This window comes from Heterodontus francisci, chromosome 18 (assembly GCF_036365525.1).
Source record: "Heterodontus francisci isolate sHetFra1 chromosome 18, sHetFra1.hap1, whole genome shotgun sequence".
Lineage (NCBI taxonomy): Eukaryota > Metazoa > Chordata > Chondrichthyes > Heterodontiformes > Heterodontidae > Heterodontus > Heterodontus francisci.
In genome coordinates this window covers 83,804,021-83,825,819 of record NC_090388.1, presented here as the reverse complement: position 1 = coordinate 83,825,819, position 21,799 = coordinate 83,804,021, and the positions used below count along the sequence as shown (strand labels likewise).

General features: G+C 44.2%; 1 protein-coding gene across 2 annotated transcripts in view; it reads right to left on the bottom strand.

Annotated features, from left to right (window-relative positions):
* Positions 1 to 13,112, bottom strand: part of ddx11 (DEAD/H (Asp-Glu-Ala-Asp/His) box helicase 11) — a 169,979-nt gene extending 156,867 nt beyond the window's left edge. The window contains exons 1-4 of one of the 2 annotated variants that reach the window (XM_068051077.1): positions 12,876 to 13,112; positions 12,294 to 12,437; positions 5,654 to 5,899; positions 4,725 to 4,811 (exon numbers count right to left, since the gene is read on the bottom strand). In XM_068051077.1, coding sequence (XP_067907178.1) covers positions 4,725 to 4,811; positions 5,654 to 5,899; positions 12,294 to 12,434 — 474 coding nt within the window. In that variant the 5' untranslated portion in view covers positions 12,435 to 12,437; positions 12,876 to 13,112. The remainder of the gene's footprint in view (positions 1 to 4,724; positions 4,812 to 5,653; positions 5,900 to 12,293; positions 12,438 to 12,875) is intronic. The other variant, XM_068051078.1, reaches the window with a different exon arrangement.
* Positions 13,113 to 21,799: the final 8,687 nt, after the last annotated feature.

Below are 21,799 nucleotides of genomic sequence, written 5' to 3'. Positions count from 1 at the left end.
CATCTATGGTCACCTGACCGAAATACAGCCTGATAAGGTTTTTTCTCAAAACAAAGCGATTTCTGAGAAAGGGGGAGACAGAAAGCCATTCCAGCCAGAGAAGCTGTCAGATCGATCAGCTAAGCAAGGAGCCCTGCCAGCACCATCTTTAAACTACTGAGGCAGAGAGATTGCAAAGTAACCTTGAAAACTCCCCATCTGAGAAATTGAACCAGGATTTCCACTACCAACTTCAGACTGAGTTTTAACCAAAGGAGTCTGCAACCCTTCATTAATTCCAGGACAAGGAACATTCAGGCCTGCAACGCTGTTAAAAATTCCTCCCAGAAAACCAAAAAGGTTTCGAAGTGAACTCTCTTTACAACAATTGAATTCTAATTGCAGGAGTTTCCACAATGGCCACTAGGATTTTAGTTTTCTGCCTGGAAAATGTTTTCTTAGTTGCCAACCTTCATTTTTAGGCAACCATCCTTTGCTACCATATTGTATTTCAGAAAGCCAGGTGGTGAAGGACAGAACTGGAGGCAATCTTTACAAACTTTTATAAGTATTTATAGATACACATTATAAACATAGGGGAGGCAGTGGCTTAGTGGTATTATCACTGGACTAGTAACCCACAGACCCAGGGTATTGATCTGGAGACATGGGTTTGAATCCCACCACAGCAAAAGGTGGAATTTGAATCTAATTAATAAATCTGGAATTAAAAGCTAGTCTTATGATGGCCATGAAACCATTGTCGATTGTTGTAAAAACCCATCTGGTTCACTAATGTCCTTTAGGGAAGGAAATCTGCTGTCTTTACCTGGTCTGGCCTACAGCAATGTGGTTAACTCTGACATGCCCTCTGAAATGGCCTAGCAAGTCACTCAATTGTACCTAACCGCTACAAAGTCAATAAAAAAGGAATGAAACCGGACGGACCACCCAGCATCGGCCTAGGTAGTGGACACGACACTGGTAAACCCAGCCCTGTCGATCCTGCAAAGTCCTCCTTACTAACATCTGCGGGCTTGTGTCAAAGTTGGGAGATCTGTCCCACAGACCAGTCAAGCAACAGCCTGACATTGTCTGTAAGGTATGATTCTGTGAGTATGACTATGTCCCAGACACTGCAATCACCATCCCTGGGTATGTCCTGTCCCACCGGCAGGACAGACCCAGCAGAGGTGGCGGCACAGTGGTCTACAGTAGGGAGGGAGTTGCCCTGGGAGTCCTCAACATCGACTCCGGACCCCAAGTCTCATGGCATCAGGTCAAACATGGGCAAGGTAACCGCCTACTGATTACCACCTACCGCCCTCCCTCAGCTGATGAGTCAGCACTCCTCCATGTTGAACACCACTTGGAAGAAACACTGAGGGTGGCAAGGGCACAAAATGTACTCTGGGTGGGGGACTTCAATGTCCATCACCAAATGTGGCTCGGTAACAACACTACTGACCGAGCACTAAAGGACATAGCTGCTAGACTGGGTCTGCGGCAGGTGGTGGGGGAACCAACACGAGGGAAAAACATACTTGACCTCGTCCTCACCAATCTGCCTCACACAGATGCTTCTGTCCATGACTGTATTGGTCAGAGTGACCACCGCACAGTCCTTGTGGAGACGAAGTCCCGCCTTCACATTGAGGATACCGTCCATCGTGTTGTGGACACTACCACCGTGCTAAATGGGATAGATTTTGAACAGATCTAGCAATGCAAAACTGGGGATCCATGAGGCGCTGTGGGTCATCATCAGCAGCAGAATTGTACTCAACCACAATCTGTAAACTCATGGCCCAGCATATCCCCCACTCTACCATTACCATCAAGCCAGGAGACCAACCCTGGTTCAATGAAGAGTGCAGGAGGACATGCCAGGAGCAGCACCAGGCATACCTCAAAATGAGCTGTCAACCTGGTGAAACTACAACCCAGGACTACTTGCATGCCAAACTGCATAAGCAGCATGCAATAGACAGAGCTAAGCGATCCCATAACCAACGGATCAGATCCAAGCTCTGCAGTCCTGCCACATCCAGCCGTGAATGGTGGTGGACGATTAAACAACTAACTGGAGGAGGTGGCTCCACAAATATCCCCATCCTCAATGATGGGGGAGCCCAGCACATCAATGCGAAAGATAAGACAGAAGCATTTGCAACAACCTTCAGCCAGAAGTGCCAAGTTGATGATCCATCTCAGCCCCCTCCTGAAGTCCCCAGCATCACAGATGCCAGACTTCAGACAATTCGATTCACTCTGTGTGATATCAAGAAATGACTGAAGGCATTGGATACTGCAAAGGCTTTGGGTCCTAACAATATTCCGACAATAGTACTGAAGACCTGTGCTCCAGAACTTGCCGCGCCCCTAGCCAAGCTGTTCCAGTATAGTTACAGCACTGGCATCTACCCTGCAATGTGGAAAATTGCCCAGGTATGTCCTGTACACAAAAAGCAGGACAAGTCCAACCCGGCCAATTACCGCCCTATCAGTTTACTCTCAATCATCAGTAAAGTGATGGAAGGTGTCATCAACAGTGCCATCCAGCAGCACTTGCTTAGCAATAACCTGCTCAGTGATGCCCAGTTTGGGTTCCGACAGGGCCACTCAGCACCTGACCTCATTACAGCCTTGATCAAACATGGACAAAACAGCTGAACTCAAGAGGTGAGGTGACAGTGTTTGCCCTTGACATCAAGGCAGCATTTGACCGAGTACGGCATCAAGGAGCCCTAGCAAAACTGGAGTCAATGGAAATCAGGGGGAAAACTCTCTGCTGGTTAGAGTCATACCTAGCGCAAAGGAAAATGGTTGTAGTTGTTGGAGGTCAATCATCTCAGTTCAAGGACATCACTGCAGGAGTTCCTCAGGGTAGTGTCCTAGGCCCAACCATCTTCAGCTGCTTCATCAATGACCTTCCTTCAATCATAAGGTCAGAAGTGGGGATGTTTGCTGATGATTGCACAATGTTCAGCACCATTAGCGATTCCTCAGATACTGAAGCAGTCTGTGTCCATATGCAGCAAGATCTGGACAACATTCGGGCTTACGCTGATAAGTGGCATGTTACAATCGTGCCACACAAGTGCCAGGCAATGACCATCTCCAACAAGAGAGAATCTAACCATCTCCCCTTGACATTCAATGGCATTACCATCGCTGAATCCCCCACTATCAAATCCTAGGGGCTACCATTGAGCAGAAAGTGAACTGGAGTAGCCATATAAATACCGTGGCTACAAGAGCAGGTCAGAGGCTAGGAATCCTGCAGCGAGTAACTCCCTCCTGACTCCCTAAAGCCTGTCCACCATCTACAAGGCATAAGTCAGGAGTGTGATGGAATACTCTCCACTTGCCTGGATGGGTGCAGCTCCAACAACACTCAAGAAGCTCGACACCATCCAGGACAAAGCAGCCCGCTTGATTGGCACACCATCCACAAACATTCACTCCCTCCACCACCTATGCAGAGTGGCAGCAGTGTGTACCATCTACAAGATGCACTGCAGCAACGCACCAAGGCTCCTTCGACAGCACCTTCCAAACCCGTGACCTCTACCACCTCAAAAGGACAAGAGCAACAGATGCAGTGAACCATCACCACCTGCAAGTTCCCCTCCAAGTCACACTCCATCCTGACTTGGAACTATATCGCTATTCCTTCACTGTCGCTGGTTCAAAATCCTGGAACTCCCTTCCTAACAGCACTGTGAGTGTACCTACCTCACATGGACTGCAGCAGTTCAAGAAGGCAGCTCACCACCACCTTCTCAATGGCAATTAGGGATGGGCAATGAATGCTGGCATAGCCAGTGACGCCCACATCCCATGAATGAATAAATTTTTTTAAAAATAAAATAAACATGCACCTCCTCACCCAACAACCACAGTTTCAGTCTGTCCCTTTTTATAGGGGCACAAGTGAATCCCCAGTTAATGCCCACCACCTGCATACAATTATATACAATTAACAGAGCACTGTTTAAATGCACCAGGGGTCAGTCTGATATGTTAGAACAACTGGCACTGTCAAAGAACGATACTAATGGACCGTTAGGGACACGTACTGACACGTGTTAAACCACAGTATTGTTTTGCTGCACTAACACATCCCGGTATAAAGTTAGAGAAGACTGCAGAGATAGGGAGGGGATGGGGTATTACTACCTTACAGAGATAGGATAAATGGGAAGTATTGCAGATGAGATGCTAAACTAAGGCTAAACTATCCTTTCAGAGGCATGTAAAAGCTCTCATGGCACTATTCAAAGAAGAGCAGAGAGTTCTCCCCAATGTGTTGGTCAATGTTTATCAAAATCACTAAAAGAACAGATTATCTGGTCACCATCACATTGCTGTTTTTGGAACCTTACTGCATTTCCTACATTGCAACACTGACTACACTTCAAAAAGTACTTCAAGCTGTGAAATGATCTGGGACACCCTGAGGTTGTGAAAGGTGCTACAGAAATGCAATTTTTCTTTCTCCACTTTGGAGCAGCTGGAATTAGTTTATCGGATGGGTGGCAACGTTCATCACACTGAATTCACTGAAGGGAAACACAATAAGGTGTAATGGGAAGGCAGCGGGGAGGACAAAGGGCCTTCTTCATCCAAACACCTCTTGTGAGCAATGTGTAGTTGAAAATAAAATCTCAACACACAGCCCTTCTATCTCCACAAATCCAAACACCTCCTTCCACATCTCTAGCTTAAAGAAGAATTCCTACCTTACGTTTCAAAGCATATTTAAGCTGCACATTGTTACGCATTTGCTCCAATCGTTCCTCCCTTTTCTTTCTCTTTAATTCTTCATCCTACAAAAACAAGTTTGTAAATATCCACATGTTTTAGAATAAGCTTTGGACAAATATAGCCATGTGCTCCCTTCCTATACCTCAGGTCCCCAGGAAGTAGCCCAGATTCCCTGTGACAGTTCCTAATGTCAGTAAATTGCCTGACTACTGTTCCAGACAGGGCAAACTCACAGTCGTCAGCTACATTTAGGGGAAATGGGAACATAAAGTGGGAAACTTCATTCTTTACAAGAGTTTTTTTCATTACAATTAGCAGAGGCAGAAATTTCACTCCTTGTGGACCTCAGCAGGGAGCTAGTGAGAGACAGTATCTAGACTTCCACCAATTCTTCCAAAGTCGCTCTGGCTGATGGACCTTTTTCATCAACCCTTTGCCCTCTCTTTCCCACTGCTTCTTCCTCAGGTCAATGACCTCCATTAATCATTCAACCTTGTCCAATTGTTTGGTGAGGATTCCACTCTTATAAGCAACTTCTTTCTCAACACTCACCATGTTTGAAACTTTACACCTTGATTTCCTCCACAGCCTTTAATGAGGTTCTGAACATCAGGTTGTTTCCAAAGCTACAAGTTTCCTCAACCACCATGTCAAAACTTCAGCGCCCACCTTTCCCCTTTAATGGGTTCTTTACCTATTGACATTCCTCAATCCACTGTAGTTCCAACATATTAATATGGCAGGCAGACTTTCACACACATCAGTTCAGCCCTCAGAGCAGGAGGCAGCCCCTCTATCTGAAGAATCAGGTTTGTTAAGCTAGATTATCCATCTGCCACGGCTGGCAATAGCAAATCAAGATTATCAAATGTACAACCCACCTCAAATTTATGACTAAACTGACCTTTAACTTATCGACCAGATCCCGCTCAGCCTTCTTCTGAACAAATTCAGTGATCCAGTCTAATTCTCCCCCTGAGGCCTTGACTTCAGACTCCTCGCAGTCAACACCCAAGGAACTCTGGCGATCCTGGGACAACCCTTGCTGTGGTGCACTGTCTTCCAAAATCTTGGCGGTTTCCAGTTTTTTCTTCTCTTCAAAGTCTCTGAGCCAAGTGAGAGCTCCGCAGATGATACTGAGTGACTTCCCCTGAAGGAGTGATGATAGCCATATTTAGTGCATCAGAGGACGTAGGGAGAAAATACATCAGTAAAAAGCATATAAATCCTGCGTTTAGAGAATACACTTACCTCCTCCAACACCTTCCCTCTCACAGAGAACCTTTATTTTTATAGAAAGCATGTGCTTGAAACTTTGAGCAATGCCACAGGTGATCTGTTAATGCACTTTAGCAGATCTCCAGTGATGCTACCCATACTGAGTATAAGGATAACCTATACAAAAAATAAGGCTATTATGCCACGTACAGCACAATGAATAATCAGAAGAACTGACAGAATAAAGTGACAGAATAAAACTGCTTTTCATTCCATGCTATTCTGGGACTCTTCCCATCGTTTTGGTGATTGAATTCCATAATTCTGCCCAGATTTACGTAATAACTCTAAACCAGCGGCTACTATGAAAGTGACTTCTTCTACTCACCTTCCTCCTTTAAGATGTTACTTAAAACGTACCTCTTGGATCAAGCTACACATATGTAGCTGGGTGCTAAATTTTATCTGATAATGCTCCTGTGAAGTGACTTGGGATGTTTTACACTAAAGCCGCTAATAAGCTGTTGATGTTATGACACTCCTGATTTATGATACATCACATCCTCTGACCTATCATAAGCAATGCTGTGGTAGATTTGCTAGCACATAGAGCTGGGGCAGTTCCTAGTTGAGTCAGAGATCACAGCATACAGACGGCAGGAGATATAAGTAACATAAATTGCAGTCAACGTGTACTACCGGGCTCAGGTCAACTATGATCTAATTGAACGACAAAGCAAGTTTAAAGGGGCTGAATGGTCTAGTTTTGATCACCTAAAAGAGAACTCTCTAGTTTTCTCCTCTTTAAATAGGCCTTTGGCTTTATATTGCCTCTCCCAGGAGATCAGGTGCCTGCTGGTGTTTGGAGTGTTGAAAATCACGATGCTTAAAGTATTTGCGCCACACAAGTGCCAAGCAATAACGATCCCACTATCAGCATCTTGGGGGTTATCAGTGACCAGAAACTGAACTGGACCAGCTGCATAACTACTGTGGCGACAAAAGCAGGTCACAAAAGTGAGAATACTGCGGCAAGTAACTCACCTCCTGACTCCCCAAAGCCTGTCCACCATCTACAAGGCACAAGTCAGGAGTGTGATGGAATACTCTCCACTTGCCTGGATGAGGGTAGCTTCAACACTCAGGAAGCTCAATACCATCTAGGACAAAGCAGCCCATTTGATCGGCACACAATCCACCACCTTAAACATTCACTCCCTCCAGCACCGACATACAGTGGCAGCAGTGTGCACAATGTACAAGATGCACTGCAGCAACTCACCACACCTCCTTCAAAAGCACCTTCCAAACCTGCGACTTCACCACCTATAAGGATATGGGCAGCAAATGCGTAGGAACACTACTATCTGCAAGTTCTCCTCCAAGCCACACACCATCCTGACTCGGAAATATATCACCGTTCCTTCAGAGTCATACAGCACAGAAACAGGCCTTTCGGCCCACCGTGTCCGCGCCGGCCATCTATTCTAATCCCATTTTCCAGCACATGGCCCGTAGCCTTGTATGCTATGGCATTTCAAGTGCCCATCTAAATACCTCTTAAATGTTATGAGGATTCCTGCCTCTACCACCCCTTCAGGTAATGTATTCCAGATTCCAACCACCCTCTGGGTGAAAAAGATTTTCCTTAAATCCCCTCTAAACCTCCTGCCCCTTACCTTAAATCTATGCCCCCTGGTTATTGATCCCTCAGCTAAAGGAAAAAGTTTCTTCCTATCGACCCTATCTATGCCTCTCATAATTTTGTATACCTCAATCGCCTCAGCCTTTTCTGCTCTTAGGAAAATAACCCTAGCCTATCTAGTCTCTCTTCTTAGCTGAAATGCTCCAGCCCAGGCAACATCCTGATAAATCTCCTCTGCACCCTCGCCAGTGCAATCACATCCTTCCTATAGTGTGGTGCCCAGAACTGTACACAGTATCCAGCTGTGGCCTAACTAGCATTTTATACAGCTCCATCATAACCTCCCTGCTCGTATATTCTATGCCTCGGCTAATAAAGGCAAGTATCCCATATGCCTTCCGAACCACCTTATCTACCTGTGCTGCTGCCTTCAGTGATCTATGGACAAGTACACCATGGTCCCTCTGATCCACTGTACTTCCAAGAGTCCTAACATCCATTGTATATTCAATGTCGCTGGATCAAAATCCTGGAACCCCCTCCCTAACAGCACTGTGGGCGTACCCACACCAGATGGACAGCAGCGGTTCAAGAAGGCAGCTCACCACCACCTTCTCAGGGGCAATTAGGAACGGGCTACAAATGCTGGCCTTGCCAGCAACGCCCACATCCCATGAAACAAATAAATAAAGAAAAAAAGATGGCTTTACGGGTCAGACTCGATGGACCAGATGGTCTGTTCCATACTCTTCATCTTTCATGTTTTGTGTATGGAGAAGCACATATCATAGCATACAAAACTCAGACTTTGATAGGTACAGAACAATATTCAAGGAGCTTGCAAAGTTGCTTGACTGAACAACTAAACTCTCAACAGCTTGAACAATTCATGTAACAATTAGATTTTGTGGTTTAAAGGGACACAATCCACCTCAGCAGCAGAATATTACATTCTGCCCTTATGAAATAGCAAACAATCCAACCTATGGTCAATAATGGTGTAGGAAATCCATAGTAAATTGATAAATTTGTCACACTTCCGTCTCAACCTTTCCCCCATTATAAATTTCTATACCCACACCTACAAATGGAAGCGCCTTTATAAATTTAGCAACTGCAATTATTCTCCTGCCAGTGGAAATGCTGCATTACTGGTCTCATTCTCCCAGAAACGGGCTCCCCTTCCAAGAAACGAATGGGGAGCCAGAAAAAAGCCCAAGTTTTCATTTCACGGTTTTCTGTTAGATAACGTGCATGTGCTGACACACATCCGCGGATGGCAGGCTTGGGCTTAACTCTGTCACAAAATGAATACAAACATGGACCTTTCTAAAAAGTTAAGATGCTCTGCTAGTGAGTAAAGGCACCACTTGAGAAGAAATAAAAGAACCACTATCTGGTGTCATGAAAACCCTTTATGCCAAATGGGTAATATTAATTTCATGGGTTGGAATCTTACATTAGACTTCTAATGGAAAAATCCTACAAGTTAACTTTTACAAAACTGGTAGCCAGGATGGCCACTGCAATTTACATTTAAAACACCAGAAGATTAAACTGGAGACGAAAAGTATCACCAAGCCCAGCCAGAACAATGGTCTCAGTGATTGAATTCCCTAGAATGGCTTTATCAAGGCCATCTACATCCACTGACTTTGAAAGAGCCAACCCCCTCAAAGTGTGACTGGACATCTTGAGGCATGTAGCACCTTGAATCTCAGAAGATTCCAGCAAAAAACCTAATTAAAAACAAAGGGGTTGATAGAGCCATGTGACTGCCTGCGCAGCTCTGAAGAAACTGTAAGCTTTGTCACAGACAGGCAGTAACTTCTGCCTTCAGGAGCCCTGAGCAAAGCAAGCCAACCACCGTGCACGTGGCCTAGCGAGGACTTCCAGACTACAATTTCAGCTGAGGACTACTGGACTCACAAACTTTATTTAAATTCCATTTATTCCGGGCTTTAATCCAACCAACAAATCTGTTTCCCTCTGTAATCTATTTGCGTGTGTGTGACTCTCATGTGAATGTGTGCGTGAATGCGTAGCGTATTTTACAAACATACATACAAACATACAAATTAGGAGGTGTATTTTAAACCGGGTTAGAGTGTTAAGTGTAATAAACTTACCTCTTTCTTGTTCAAACTCAAGAAAACCTAGCTGATTGGTTCTTTTGCAATCACATTAGAGAAACAGGAACAAACACTCACTGAGGTGGTAAGCTCAATCACTGTGTTAAAAAAAGGATAACCCTGTTGCGGTCAAACAAGAGAAGGGGCGAAAGGGGAGCCTGAGACCCCCCCCTCATCACCTGGCCGCAATACTGATCATTATTACCTAGCTGTTTGTGGAATCTTACTGTGTGCAAATTGGCTACTGCGTTTTCTACATTACAAAAGTGGCTACATCTCAAAAGTACTTCACTGGCTGTATAGAGCTTTGAGATGTCCTGAAAGGCGCTGTATAAATCGAAGCCTTGCTTTAATAACAATAACCTTTATTTTTATAGCAACTTTAACATATTAAAATTCCCCAAGGCAGTTCACGGGTGTTAGCAAACAAAATTTCACACTGATCCACATAAAGAGATATTAGGGCAGATGGTCAAAAGCTTGGTCAAAGAGATTGGTTTTAAGGAGCATCTTATAGGAGGAAAGCGAGGTAGAGACACAGAAAGGTTCAGGGAGGAAGTTAGGGCTTAGGACCTTGGCAGCTGAAGGAACAGCCACCAACGGTGGAGTCATTAAAAGTGAGAATTCTTAAGAGGTCAGAATTGGAGGACCTAAGAGTTTTTGAAGGGTTGTAGGGCTGGAGGAGATTATAGAGATAGCGAGGGGCCAGGCCATGGAGGGATTTGAAAACAAGGATGAGAATTTTAAGATCAAAGCATTGCTTAATCGGGAGCCAATGAAGGTCAGCAAGGGTGATGGGTGAATGGGACTTGGTGTGCGTTAGGACACGAGCAGCAGAGTTTTGGGTGACCTCAAGTTTACAGTGGGATGCTCGCCAGGAGTGCATTGGAATAGTCAAGTCTAGAGGTAACAAAAGCATGGATGAGGTTAAACTGATGAGCTGAAGCAGGGGTGGCATTGGGCGATGCTACAGAGGTGAAAATAATCAGTCTTAGTGATGGTACGATATGTGGTCGGAAGCTCATCTCAAGGTCAAATGTGACACCAAGGTTGCAAACAGTCTGGTTCAGCCTCATACAGTTGCCAGGCAGAGGGATGGAGTCGGTGGCTAGGGAACGGAGTTTGCAGCAGGGACGGAAGACAATGGTTTCAGTCTTCCTAATATTTAGTTGGGAGGAAATTTCTGCTTATCCAGTACTAGATATCAGACAATTTAAAGAGTGATGGGGTCAAGAGTGGTACATGTGGAAACTGACATGGTGATGTTGCCAAGGGGTAGCATGTAGATGAGAAATAGGAGAGGGCCAAGGGCAGATGCTTTTGGGACACCAGATGCAATAGTGCAGGAATAGGAAGAGAAGCCATTGCAGGTGATTGTCTGGCTAAAACTGTATAGATAAGAACTGAACCAGGTGAATGCGGACTCAGCCAGCTGGACAACAGTAAAGAGGCATTAGAAAGGTAAAGAGGAGATGGCGTCATCAACTGTGTCAAAGGCTGCAGACAGGTCGAGAAGGATGAGGAGGGATAGTTTACCTTTGTCACAGTCGACAGGATGTAATCTGACTTCAATAAGAGCCGTTTCGGTACTGTGGAAGGAGCGGAAGCCCGATTGCAGGGATTCAAACATGGAGTTCCGGGAAAGATGGACAGATTTAGGAGGCGACAACACATTCAAGGACTTTAGAGAGGAAAGATAAGTTGGGGAGGGAGTTTGCAAGGACGGAAGGGTCAAGGGTTTGTTTTTTGAGGAGGGGATGATCACTGCAGATTTGAAGGAGAGGGGACAGTACCAGAGCAGGCAGAATGGTTAACAATATCAGCTAACATGGGAGCCAGGAAGGGAAGCTGGGTGATCAGCAGTTTGGTGGGAAAAGGATTAAGGGAGCGGGAGGTGAATCTCATGGACAAGATGAGCTCTGATACGACATGAGATGAGATAGGAGTGAAACTAGAGAAAGAAGGGAGTTCAAGACAAGGGAACCTTAGAGGACGTTTGGCCCAGTGGGCTAAGGAGAGGGATGGAAGCAGCAAAGGCATCTGATTGGATGGTCTCCATCTTCGTGACAAAGAAGTCCATGAGCTCCTTGTACTTGTTGATGAGGGTAGAGAAGACAGGAGAAGGGTTTAAGATGGTTTGCAGTAGAGAAAAGAATCCTGCGGTTATCCTTACATTCCATGATCCTGGAATAGTGAGCAGATTTGGCAGACACGAGCAGGACCCAATAATGCTTTATGTGGTCCAGGTACCAGAGGATTGGCCAGGGTGAGAGGGAGGGTAATGATTTTATTGGAGACTAGGGCATCAAAACTGGAGGTGAGGGCGTGATTGAGCAGATTGATAGCTGTGGAAATATCCTGGTGAATGGAAAGGCAAAGGCTAATCAGTTGGTATTTTGAGAGTACAATTGTAAGTGAATTGAGAGTTTTTTCCAGGGCCAGACACAGAACTAAACAGGGCTTGGAGGGGTAAAGGGGATTTGGGTGGATAGCGACACAGTGATCTGAGATGGCTTTATATGCGATTAAGACATGATATTAAAACATACCGTTCCTGTGGGACTCTCAAATATTCCAATCTTCCCTGCTTCAAGCACATTGTACAGGGCAGTCATGAATTCCTCCTGGATGGAGTAGGGTTTGAAGGGAAACAGAAATCTAGAGGAAACTTGGGACTTCTCTTCAGCCATATCCTACAAAAAAAAAAGGGAGGTGGACAGACAATGATCTAACTGTTGAACAATTGTTAACTCAAATAAATACTAAGCAAGTCTGACAGCATCTGTGGAGAAACAGAGTTAACATTTCAGGTCGATGACCTTTCATCAGAACTTTAGGTTACTGACCAGAAACATTAACTCTGCTTCTCCCTCCACAGATGTTACCAGACCTGCTGAGTATTTCCAGCACTTTGTTTTTATGTCAGATTTCCAACATCCGCAGTACTTTGCTTTTATTACAATAGCTTAGTAGTTATGGTCCTAGGAAATTAATTCACACCAAATTAAACACGAGATCCACCCAATAAGGAGATCCTCCCCTCCCCCATGCCGCCCTGAAGCCCAGCTCCGGCCCAGTCACTAGAGCCTGTGCTGTTACTGCAATGTGATAGGAACAGAGCCGTCACTTACAGCGGACTCGGGCCGACCAGGCTCGGCTTCTGTCTCACGGTTCCCGAAACCCCAGCCTTCAGTAGCTGCTCGGGCCCATAGTGCCAATATCTCCTAGTCCACTGGGCGAGTTGTCAAGCCCTACCACCGTGTATGCCAGGTCCCTGGGTGCTCGGTGCCGAAGCCCGCTAATACAGCCCGCGGCTTAGGCCTCGCACACTCACGTTCAAAGAGCGCGCGAACAGCGGCGGCCACGGGGCGGGCCGCTCACACGGTGATTGACAGCACCTCCTGACCAATTGCCGGAGTTCATGCAGCCCAATTATTGGCCGTATGGGAGAGGGGAAGGCGGGACCGTTTGTGATCAGAAACCAATCACCGCTGGTGGGGGAATGGAGAAGAGGGGCACAGTCTCAGGACTGAGATGAAAAATTACTTCACTCAAAGGGTTGTGAATCTTTGGAATTCTCTACCCCAGAGGGTTGTGGATGCTCCATCGTTGAATACGTTTAACAGGTCCCTTCTGCTGTTAGCAACGTGCAAGGTACAGACTGTACCCAACCAGCCCACACTTGCAAAACTCAAAACACAGTGTCCAACATCAGATGTGATTCTGCGATTGGACAACATTTGCTAAATAATCCTCCGTGTGCTAAGAATTATGCTGACAGCTAATTTAAGATTGTCAGTAGGGCTTGCAGTGTGGCGTTTTTGCACGTAGTGGAAGCTACATATATTAATACAGAGGGCCCTGCTCTTTGCAGACAGAAAGAACATGTACAAACATTGCGCCTGTTTCAACTGAACAAAATAAGTGACAGCCATTCGCTGGTTAATTCCTCAGGGCAAGGCCAAAGCTTTGGCAGTTAACTGTCAGTCACCGTAAACTGGTGCATTCCCCATGGCCACACCTCTACCAATCAGGGTTTACTTGACAACCAATCAGCACTCTCATGCAATATAAGTTGTTGTTTTCCCCTGCATTGGTTATTCTTGCAAATTGTCCTGATGAGTGCAAGACGAAAATCTTCGACATGTCTCTATTTTCAGCAATACTTCTTTATTCCTGTACTCCAATCCTCTTGCAATAAAGGCCAACATGCCATTTGCCTTCCTAATAGCCTGCTGCACCTGCATGTTAACTTTGCACCTTCCTTGTATGAGTACATGCAAGTCTCTCTGAACATCAACACTTAAAAGTTTCACACCTTTTAAAAAATATTCTGCTTTTCTATTTTTCAACCAAAGTGAACCACTTCCCACATCCTTACATTATACTCCATTTGCCATCTTGTTGTCCACTCATTTAACCTGCCTATATTTAACATATATCTCTTTGCAGCCTCTCTATGTCCTCCCTGCAGCTTACCTTTCCACCGAGCTTTGTATCATCAGCAAACCTAGATACATTACTCTCCGTTTCATTATCCAAGTCATTAATATAGAGTATAAATAGCTGAGGCCCCAGCACTGATCCTTGCAGCACCCCACTATTGACTGCCTGCCAACTTGAAAATGCCCCATTTATGCCCACTCTCTGCTCCCTGTCTGTTAACCAATCTTCTATCCATGTTAATATATTACCCCCAACACCATGAGCCCTTATCTTGCTTATTAATCTTTTATGTGGCACCCTATCGAATGCTTTTTGGAAATCCAGGTATATTACATCTACTGGTTCCCCTTTATCTACACTATTAGTTATATCCTCAAAAAATTCTAATAAATTTGTCTAACAGGATTTCCCTTTAGTAAAACCATGCTGACTTGTTCTAATCATACTATGCTTTTCCAAGTGCATTGTTAAAACTTCTTTAATAATAGTTTCCAGCATCTTCCCAATGACTGATGTTTGGCTAACTGGCCTGTAGTTCCCTGTTTTCTCATTACCTCCTTTCTTGAAAAGCAGTGTAGCATTTAATTATAAACACAGTCTCTCAGATTTTATGGAATAGGGATCAAAATTCATCTGTGCCCTGATGAACATGTGATCAGGGTTAAGATACATCTGGGTTTGCACCTACCCAATTTGACAGCTTTGAAAGAGAAGAATGTCAAAGTTGAAGTGTGCTACTGAGGGTATTTATTTTGACATAAATGGAGCAACTCATTGGAAATCAGATGTTGGCTAATCGACTGCAACATGTCTCATGGTAGAAAAGCCTACCAATATTCACTGTTATTCCAACACCTCTTCCAGGAAGTTCATCTCCTGCTACCTCGATACCAGCCCCTTCCAATTCCTGATTTCTATCTTTCCTGGCCCTTATCCTTGCTGATGCTGTACATGGCTCCTTTTACTCACGCATTACTGCTCTCCCTTCCGATGCTGCCATCATCTCCTCCCTCCTTGAAAAACCCAGCTGTCCTCTCCAACTACCACCCTCAATCCACACTCCCTTTTCTCTGTGAGATCTTTGAATGTAACCTCACCACTCAGTTCCATTCTACCTCTCCGACAATTCAAATCCCTTCAGTTTAGTTTCTGATCTGCCCACAGCATTGAGGGAGTCCCAGCCAAAGCCATCAATGACAGTGGCTGTGGTTGTGACCTTGAAGTGATTTGTGATTTTAACCCCATATAGGGACTTAACTAAATCAAGCGCACATCCCTATGAGTCTCCTTTAATTAAGTTCAAACTAGACAGATTCCTACAGACACTTGTTTGGGTCTGAAAAACTGAACTAGTCTTCCCTCAAAGAAAGAAGACTAACAGAGAATATTACTATCTTTCGGATAGCCTATTTTTTAATAATTATAGCTAAGTCAAAAATATCCCAGATATTATAAGGGGCTGGGAAACTCTCTTCAATAAGTATCTCCCCACTTAAGGAGACATAGAGAAGGGGTTCTTGCAGTTGTGTACAGAATGCTACATGAGACGATTTATTAATTTTATATATTTATTAAAGAATTGAACATGCAATACACTTTTAAGTGGATAAGTATATCACAATATCAAAGATTACTAAGAGATGTAAAACATAATCTTATTTCTAAAATAAAATCCAAAAGTTCAACCTTGACAATGTTACAGCAAAATATCTTAGAATATCCATCAAATTTCAAAGTAAATTATTACCTTAAATTCCTCGAGTAAGTCTCTGCCTAACAAGACAAAACACTCTCAGTTAAGGCCGGAATTCTCTTGTCATGCAGTCAGCCGTTCTTACCATAGGTTGAGACGCATTGATGAGGAATTTCAATGCCTCTAATTTTTCAATTCAAAACTCTCACATTTATACTGTTTCTAATCTATCAACTCATCTTTTGGAATGTAGGTATTACCTTTCTGTGCGTGTTTTTCCTGCTTTCACCATCCATATATGGTAATATCATTAGCTACTTATTCCCAATTAATTATCTGCTGAGAATTCTCTTCTCGTGAAGTTTTGAGCTTTTATCTGGTCAAAATGTTTGTAGTGTTTTGTAGTAACAGTAAGACTTTGTTTTATTGTTTACCTAACTTCATAAATGTGTCTTATACTTAAAAGATTTTAAATTAAATTTGTGCAGTAACTGTTTTTTCCTTTTTGGGTTAAATTGGGTTTATGTGGCAATCTGTGATGGTTCCTTGATGGTACCTTGTACCATCTCCTTAGGTCAGTCTGTCTATATCATTAACATTATCAACTAATTAGGATTATAGTTATCAGTACGGACTATGTGCAGCATGTCTCTGTATGATTCATCTTCTAATTCCAATGTAGCAGAGACCTTGGAATGGATTTTTTAACTTAAAGGTGTTTCTGGTACACATTCCATAGTAACAGGGATGTTCATGGATTTTTAACTGCCCTTAAAAGGAATTTCAGTGAGTCTTGAAAACTGATCATTTATTCAATCTTTAATTCTAAAAGGTATAATGTATTAATTATATCTAAATTATACCTAATTAGGCCTATTTTACCTATATTTCATCACAGTCGCAATGCCTTGTCCCTTCCTATCCTCACTGTTAGCTGGTTCACCACCATCCTCTGCTAACTGTCCTCTGGTATAGGTCTGTGGCACTGCACTTGTTTGATTACTTCAGAGCTTTGGGTTTCTTTAACTATTTTTCCACCGAAAAATCTTCAGAAAAAGAGTTAAGTTCTAAATGTTTTTTTTAAAAGCAAGGTGTATTTCTGCCTAGATCAAAGGTAATTAATATGCCAACAGTAATTTGTTTTCCCAAAAGCTTAAAACAAAACAAATTAGTTAATTTGTCTTTGTAATAGTTCAACATCTCACTCATTGTGGTGGAAATCTCTGCTTCTGGGAGCTTGATGGGATCAAGAAGACTTGTATGGAGAAATATAGCATATTCATATCTGAACTTTTCCATGCTCCCCCGCAACCACCCCCCACGCCGCCCCGCCCCGCTCCCCACCACTCTCTAAAATGCACACTCATTCCAGATTACCAGCACCCTGGCTGAAAACAAAGTGGGAGCTAAAGTTGAGATATTAAGTTGTTAAAGTCAATATTGAGGGTAGAGAACTGCATGGTGCCTAACAGAAAGATAAGCTGGTGTTCCTCAAGATAGCTTTGAATTTTATTGGAATGCAATTGAAGGCCAAAGATAGAAAAATCAGTGGGATCTAAAGTGTTAAATTATATGGAGCTAGGGGTCACACTTGTGAACAGTACAGACATATTCAGCAAAGCAGTTGTATGATCTGCGTTTGGTTTCCTCAAGGTAGAGGAGCAGCATATGCAGGTATTTAGTTTGCAGTATTCTCGGTTGGAAGAAATACATGTAAATTGCTACCCCACAGGAAGTGTCTGGGGCCTGGAGAGTATTGATGATTGGCAGCCTTCCATCTGCGAAAGATGATGGACACAGCAAACAATCCGTTTAGGTGGGGTGTCTTCTCTTGGTGCACTTTTGCTGATAGCTGTGAAGGCCAATCCTTGAGAGGCAGGTTCTGCCACAAATGCTGCACATGAAGCTTCCAAGTAACGCTGTGAGTTGTTGTTTTTGACATTGGCGCCTGTTGCCAAGCTGCTGTCGCAACTGGTCATCGTGGTAGTGCACACCAGTCCACAGGATGTATCACCATTTCCCTCTTTCGCCGGCTAGTGACTCCCAGGTGCAATAGTCGACATTTAGGATCTTCGTGTCACGCCTGTAAGCATCTTTGATGCGGAGCTTTGGGTGCCCCACTGGTCGTCTGGACCCGGCTACCTCACCATACAGAAGGCCCTTGGCTATGCGACCAACTTCCATTCTGTGGATGTGTCCAATCCACTGAAACCACCCCTGTTTGATTGGTGCTAACACACTTATGAGCTCTGCCTTTGAGAGGACTGCCACATTTATGATTTTTGTCTTGCCAGGATATACCCAAAATGTGCCGCAGACAGTAAAGATGGAAATTATTGAGAGAGGAGATTTGTGGCTATCATCAACAATGTGTTCAAAACTCCACTACCCACATCCTGTCGCAAACTAAGTTCTGCTTGCTCATCAGCCCAGCCTTGCTGACCTCTTTTGGTTCCTCTCCTCCGTGCATCAACACATTGAATTTACCTTTGTGGTCGTTGTCTAGAAATGCTCCATGATCTTACCCAGCAGATTCCTCCAGCATTTTATTCCTTCCCATGCCATTTGAGCTTGCTTTCTGAGAATCTCTCTCACCCACTGTTCCATCATAGGTGTCAGAGGCTTCAGCTGCCTTTGTCCCACCCTCAGGAATTTCTCCTCCATCCATTCCTCCATTCCTCCACCTCTCCACCTTTCTTTACCCACCTTCAAAAGCCTTCTGAAAACCCATTCCCACAACCAAGCCTTCGGTCTTTCCTGTCTTTCCCAGTAAGGCTAATTACCTACTAGTTTCTTCCTCTGTGAAACACTCTGTGTGGTTTCTATGTTAAAGGTGCTTTATAAATGCAAGCTGTTGTTCTCTGGCTTTACACGTGTATAATGAATGATAAATTGTGAAAAGTACAGAAGGGCTCCCATCATCTTTGAACCCAGACTAACAATAGTCAGTGATATGTCTTCTGGTTCCCATAAGTTAGAAATGATCACACTTTAGACTTGGAAAGGCTGGAGCTCTTTGTTTATTCCATTCAGCTGCCATGCCTGTCTGGTAAGGACTGGTGTAGTGTTATGTGTTACATGACTCCAGTGCTGTCATGAATGTGGCTCCCTGGAACACTTACACATAACAATTAGTTCCTAGCTCATTCGTTCCTAGCTCTTTACCGATAATATAACAACATATAACAGGCAGCACTTTCAGGAGAAGAGAACATCAGTCATAGTAGTATCATATTCTGACACCAGTTTCAAGGATTGCCAGAGGAATGTTGCTCAGTTGTTCTATGTCAGTGGGGAATGTCCCAGCTTCTGGATGTGTGATTGGGTAATGACAGAACTTCAAACTCGACCATTGATCATTTCTTTCATTGAGGAGTTTTGTCTGTTCAAACCACAGGCTGATTTTAACCTTATGCAAAAGGCAGGTGAGCAGTAAAAATCACCAGGTTACTTACCTGCTTGAAAGCTGCCAGGAATACATTGATCCAACTTTGAACCTGATCAACTGAGCAGGCAGCAAGGAGACACAATTGACGGGGTCCTTCTTAACACAGGCATGTCACGTTCCGATGCCATCAACAGGACCTGACTGTAACTTCAACTGCTGGCTGTGCCTTGCCAATGCAGCCAGCGCATGTGCAACATCCATGCATGGGCAGCGCGATCACCAACATCATCAATATAGAATGAAAGATTTGTATTTACAAGCACTTTTTACAACCTCAGGACATCCCAAAGCATTTCACGGCCAATTAAGTATTTCTGAAGTGTAGTTACTGGTGTAATGTAATGTAGTAATGTAGAACGCAGCAGCCAATATGTGCACAACATTGTCCACAAACAGGACTAACATAAATGACCAGATAATCTGTTTTGCTGTTGTTCAGGACTTTCCTTTAAATGTTGGTGCAAGCTGACCTTTAAGCATTTCAGCCTTGACTCATATCCTTTTACACACACTCATTACGAAATCATCTTCCCATCTAATGTAGCTCCATGATGCAAGTATATGTCAGCACAAATACCACATGCTGACACTTGTACCCCTCAACATCACAATGACAAGAGGAACTTCTCACTTGTTGCATTCTCATTGGAGAAAACCCTAATAACCCTGGATACCCACTTTATTTGGGTGGGGAGAAGAGGCAGTAACATCCTGGCAGAAACACTAGGATTGGGTGAAGGTCTTTAATACACATTGCAGCCTTGCTAAATTTCAAAACTGTCCAAGTTGCGGATTGTCACAGGCACAAGAGGAAAATGTCGTCAGAAAGTATGGGGCACTAACTCAACCTTGGCCGAGATTTTAACACTGGATCAGCTTGAGTTTCAGTTTAAAAACTCACCTGTTGCAGCCACATACAGACCTTTTTTACTCTTGGCCTCATTATAACCTCACTCGGCTACAGTATACAGCAGGCCAGCCTGAGGCTAAAACAGGAATGTACCTCTTAAAATGAGGTTTCAAATTGTGACTTCCTTTATTTCTCAGGTGCAAACTGAGTCATAGACAAACTCCCAAGATCTCAGAAGCCTTCCTAGAGATGCTTGTGAAAGAGGAGAGGGTCAAGAGCATTGCCAAACACTGAGGTAGATCTTGCCTTTGTGCGATAGCATAAAGCAGTTGATAGCGAGTCAGTAGCAAGTTGACTTCAGTGGGAATAAAAACAGTGAGTGATGCAAAACTATGATGATGATGATGAGAGATGGACAACTCAATATCACACAAAGTCAACATCTACCCCACTCTCTCCACCAAACGTGGAGAGATTTCAGAGTTCGCCACTCCAGGAGTGTCACCCACTTGGATACAGTGCAGGATGTGCTTGCATTACTTGCTTCCCATTTGTCACCTCCTCATCCTGCTTTCCCTCTCAGCACATGCACTACCAGCACAAGCCCTGAAAATCTGCACTCCCCTTTCAGTTGTCACTTTCTAGCTCTTGCCCTCTCTTTCTTCAGGACAAAACAGTATAATAATAATCAGATGGGCAACAAAACCAGAGAGGAGGATCAGCTTATCTCAACAGCAAACCATGGAAATTTGGGGGCCTGTAAGAGTTGTGAGTATCAGGCACTTTGAGGGAGGTCTGGTGGGGAAGCTTCACTGAACAGGGTGTCCATCATTTGCTTGCATCCCTTCATTAAACACTATAAAACGCACATTCAGCAAGCTTGATTACACTAAATTACATTATAATGCATGTCTTCTGCAACAGTGTAGTCTCCCAATGCCATCCTAACTATTCTCAGTTTTCTCTTTCTCCTAGGTCTTTCTCAACAGTCACAGCTCCCTGAAAAAGACAATCCTTCCGAGGAGGCACCATATGCATTCCATGATAGAGATTGCACCAGTGTCGACTGGCATCCCTGTTGGTTTAGAGAGTGAGGTAAATGTGTCTGCATATGATGATGCACCTCGTACTAGGGCAAAGGAGCAAGAGCTGATGGTATGGACTTCCCGGGGACAGTCTGCCAGAGGGCAACATCTTCTTTAGTGGAAGCTCAAACAGTTACACTACAGACTCTGGGCTTAAATCTGTGCTCTAATTTGGATAGACAGATTGGAGAGATTGGTAGAGCAAGTGGATAGGGATGGTCAAGGTGTCACTCATCTTCTGTAGTCTGACCTCCCAGATTAGTGAAAGCGAGGAACCCCATGGAGAATAGCAGTGACATAACAGGAGTTGGATGTGTTGACCTCCCTCAATACGACAGCATATTTTGTCCCTCGCCAACCCTCATCCAATAGCCGGTACGGTGCCAGCAAGTCAGCTGGGCCACACTGCCCGGGCTGAAGCTGAAGTGCAGTAGTTCATAGCCGGGCCCTCTCAGGCTTGAGAACCCACGACTCACCAGCCACTGACATCTCATGGGTCCCCACATGAGCAACAGCTACCTTCAATCAGCTCT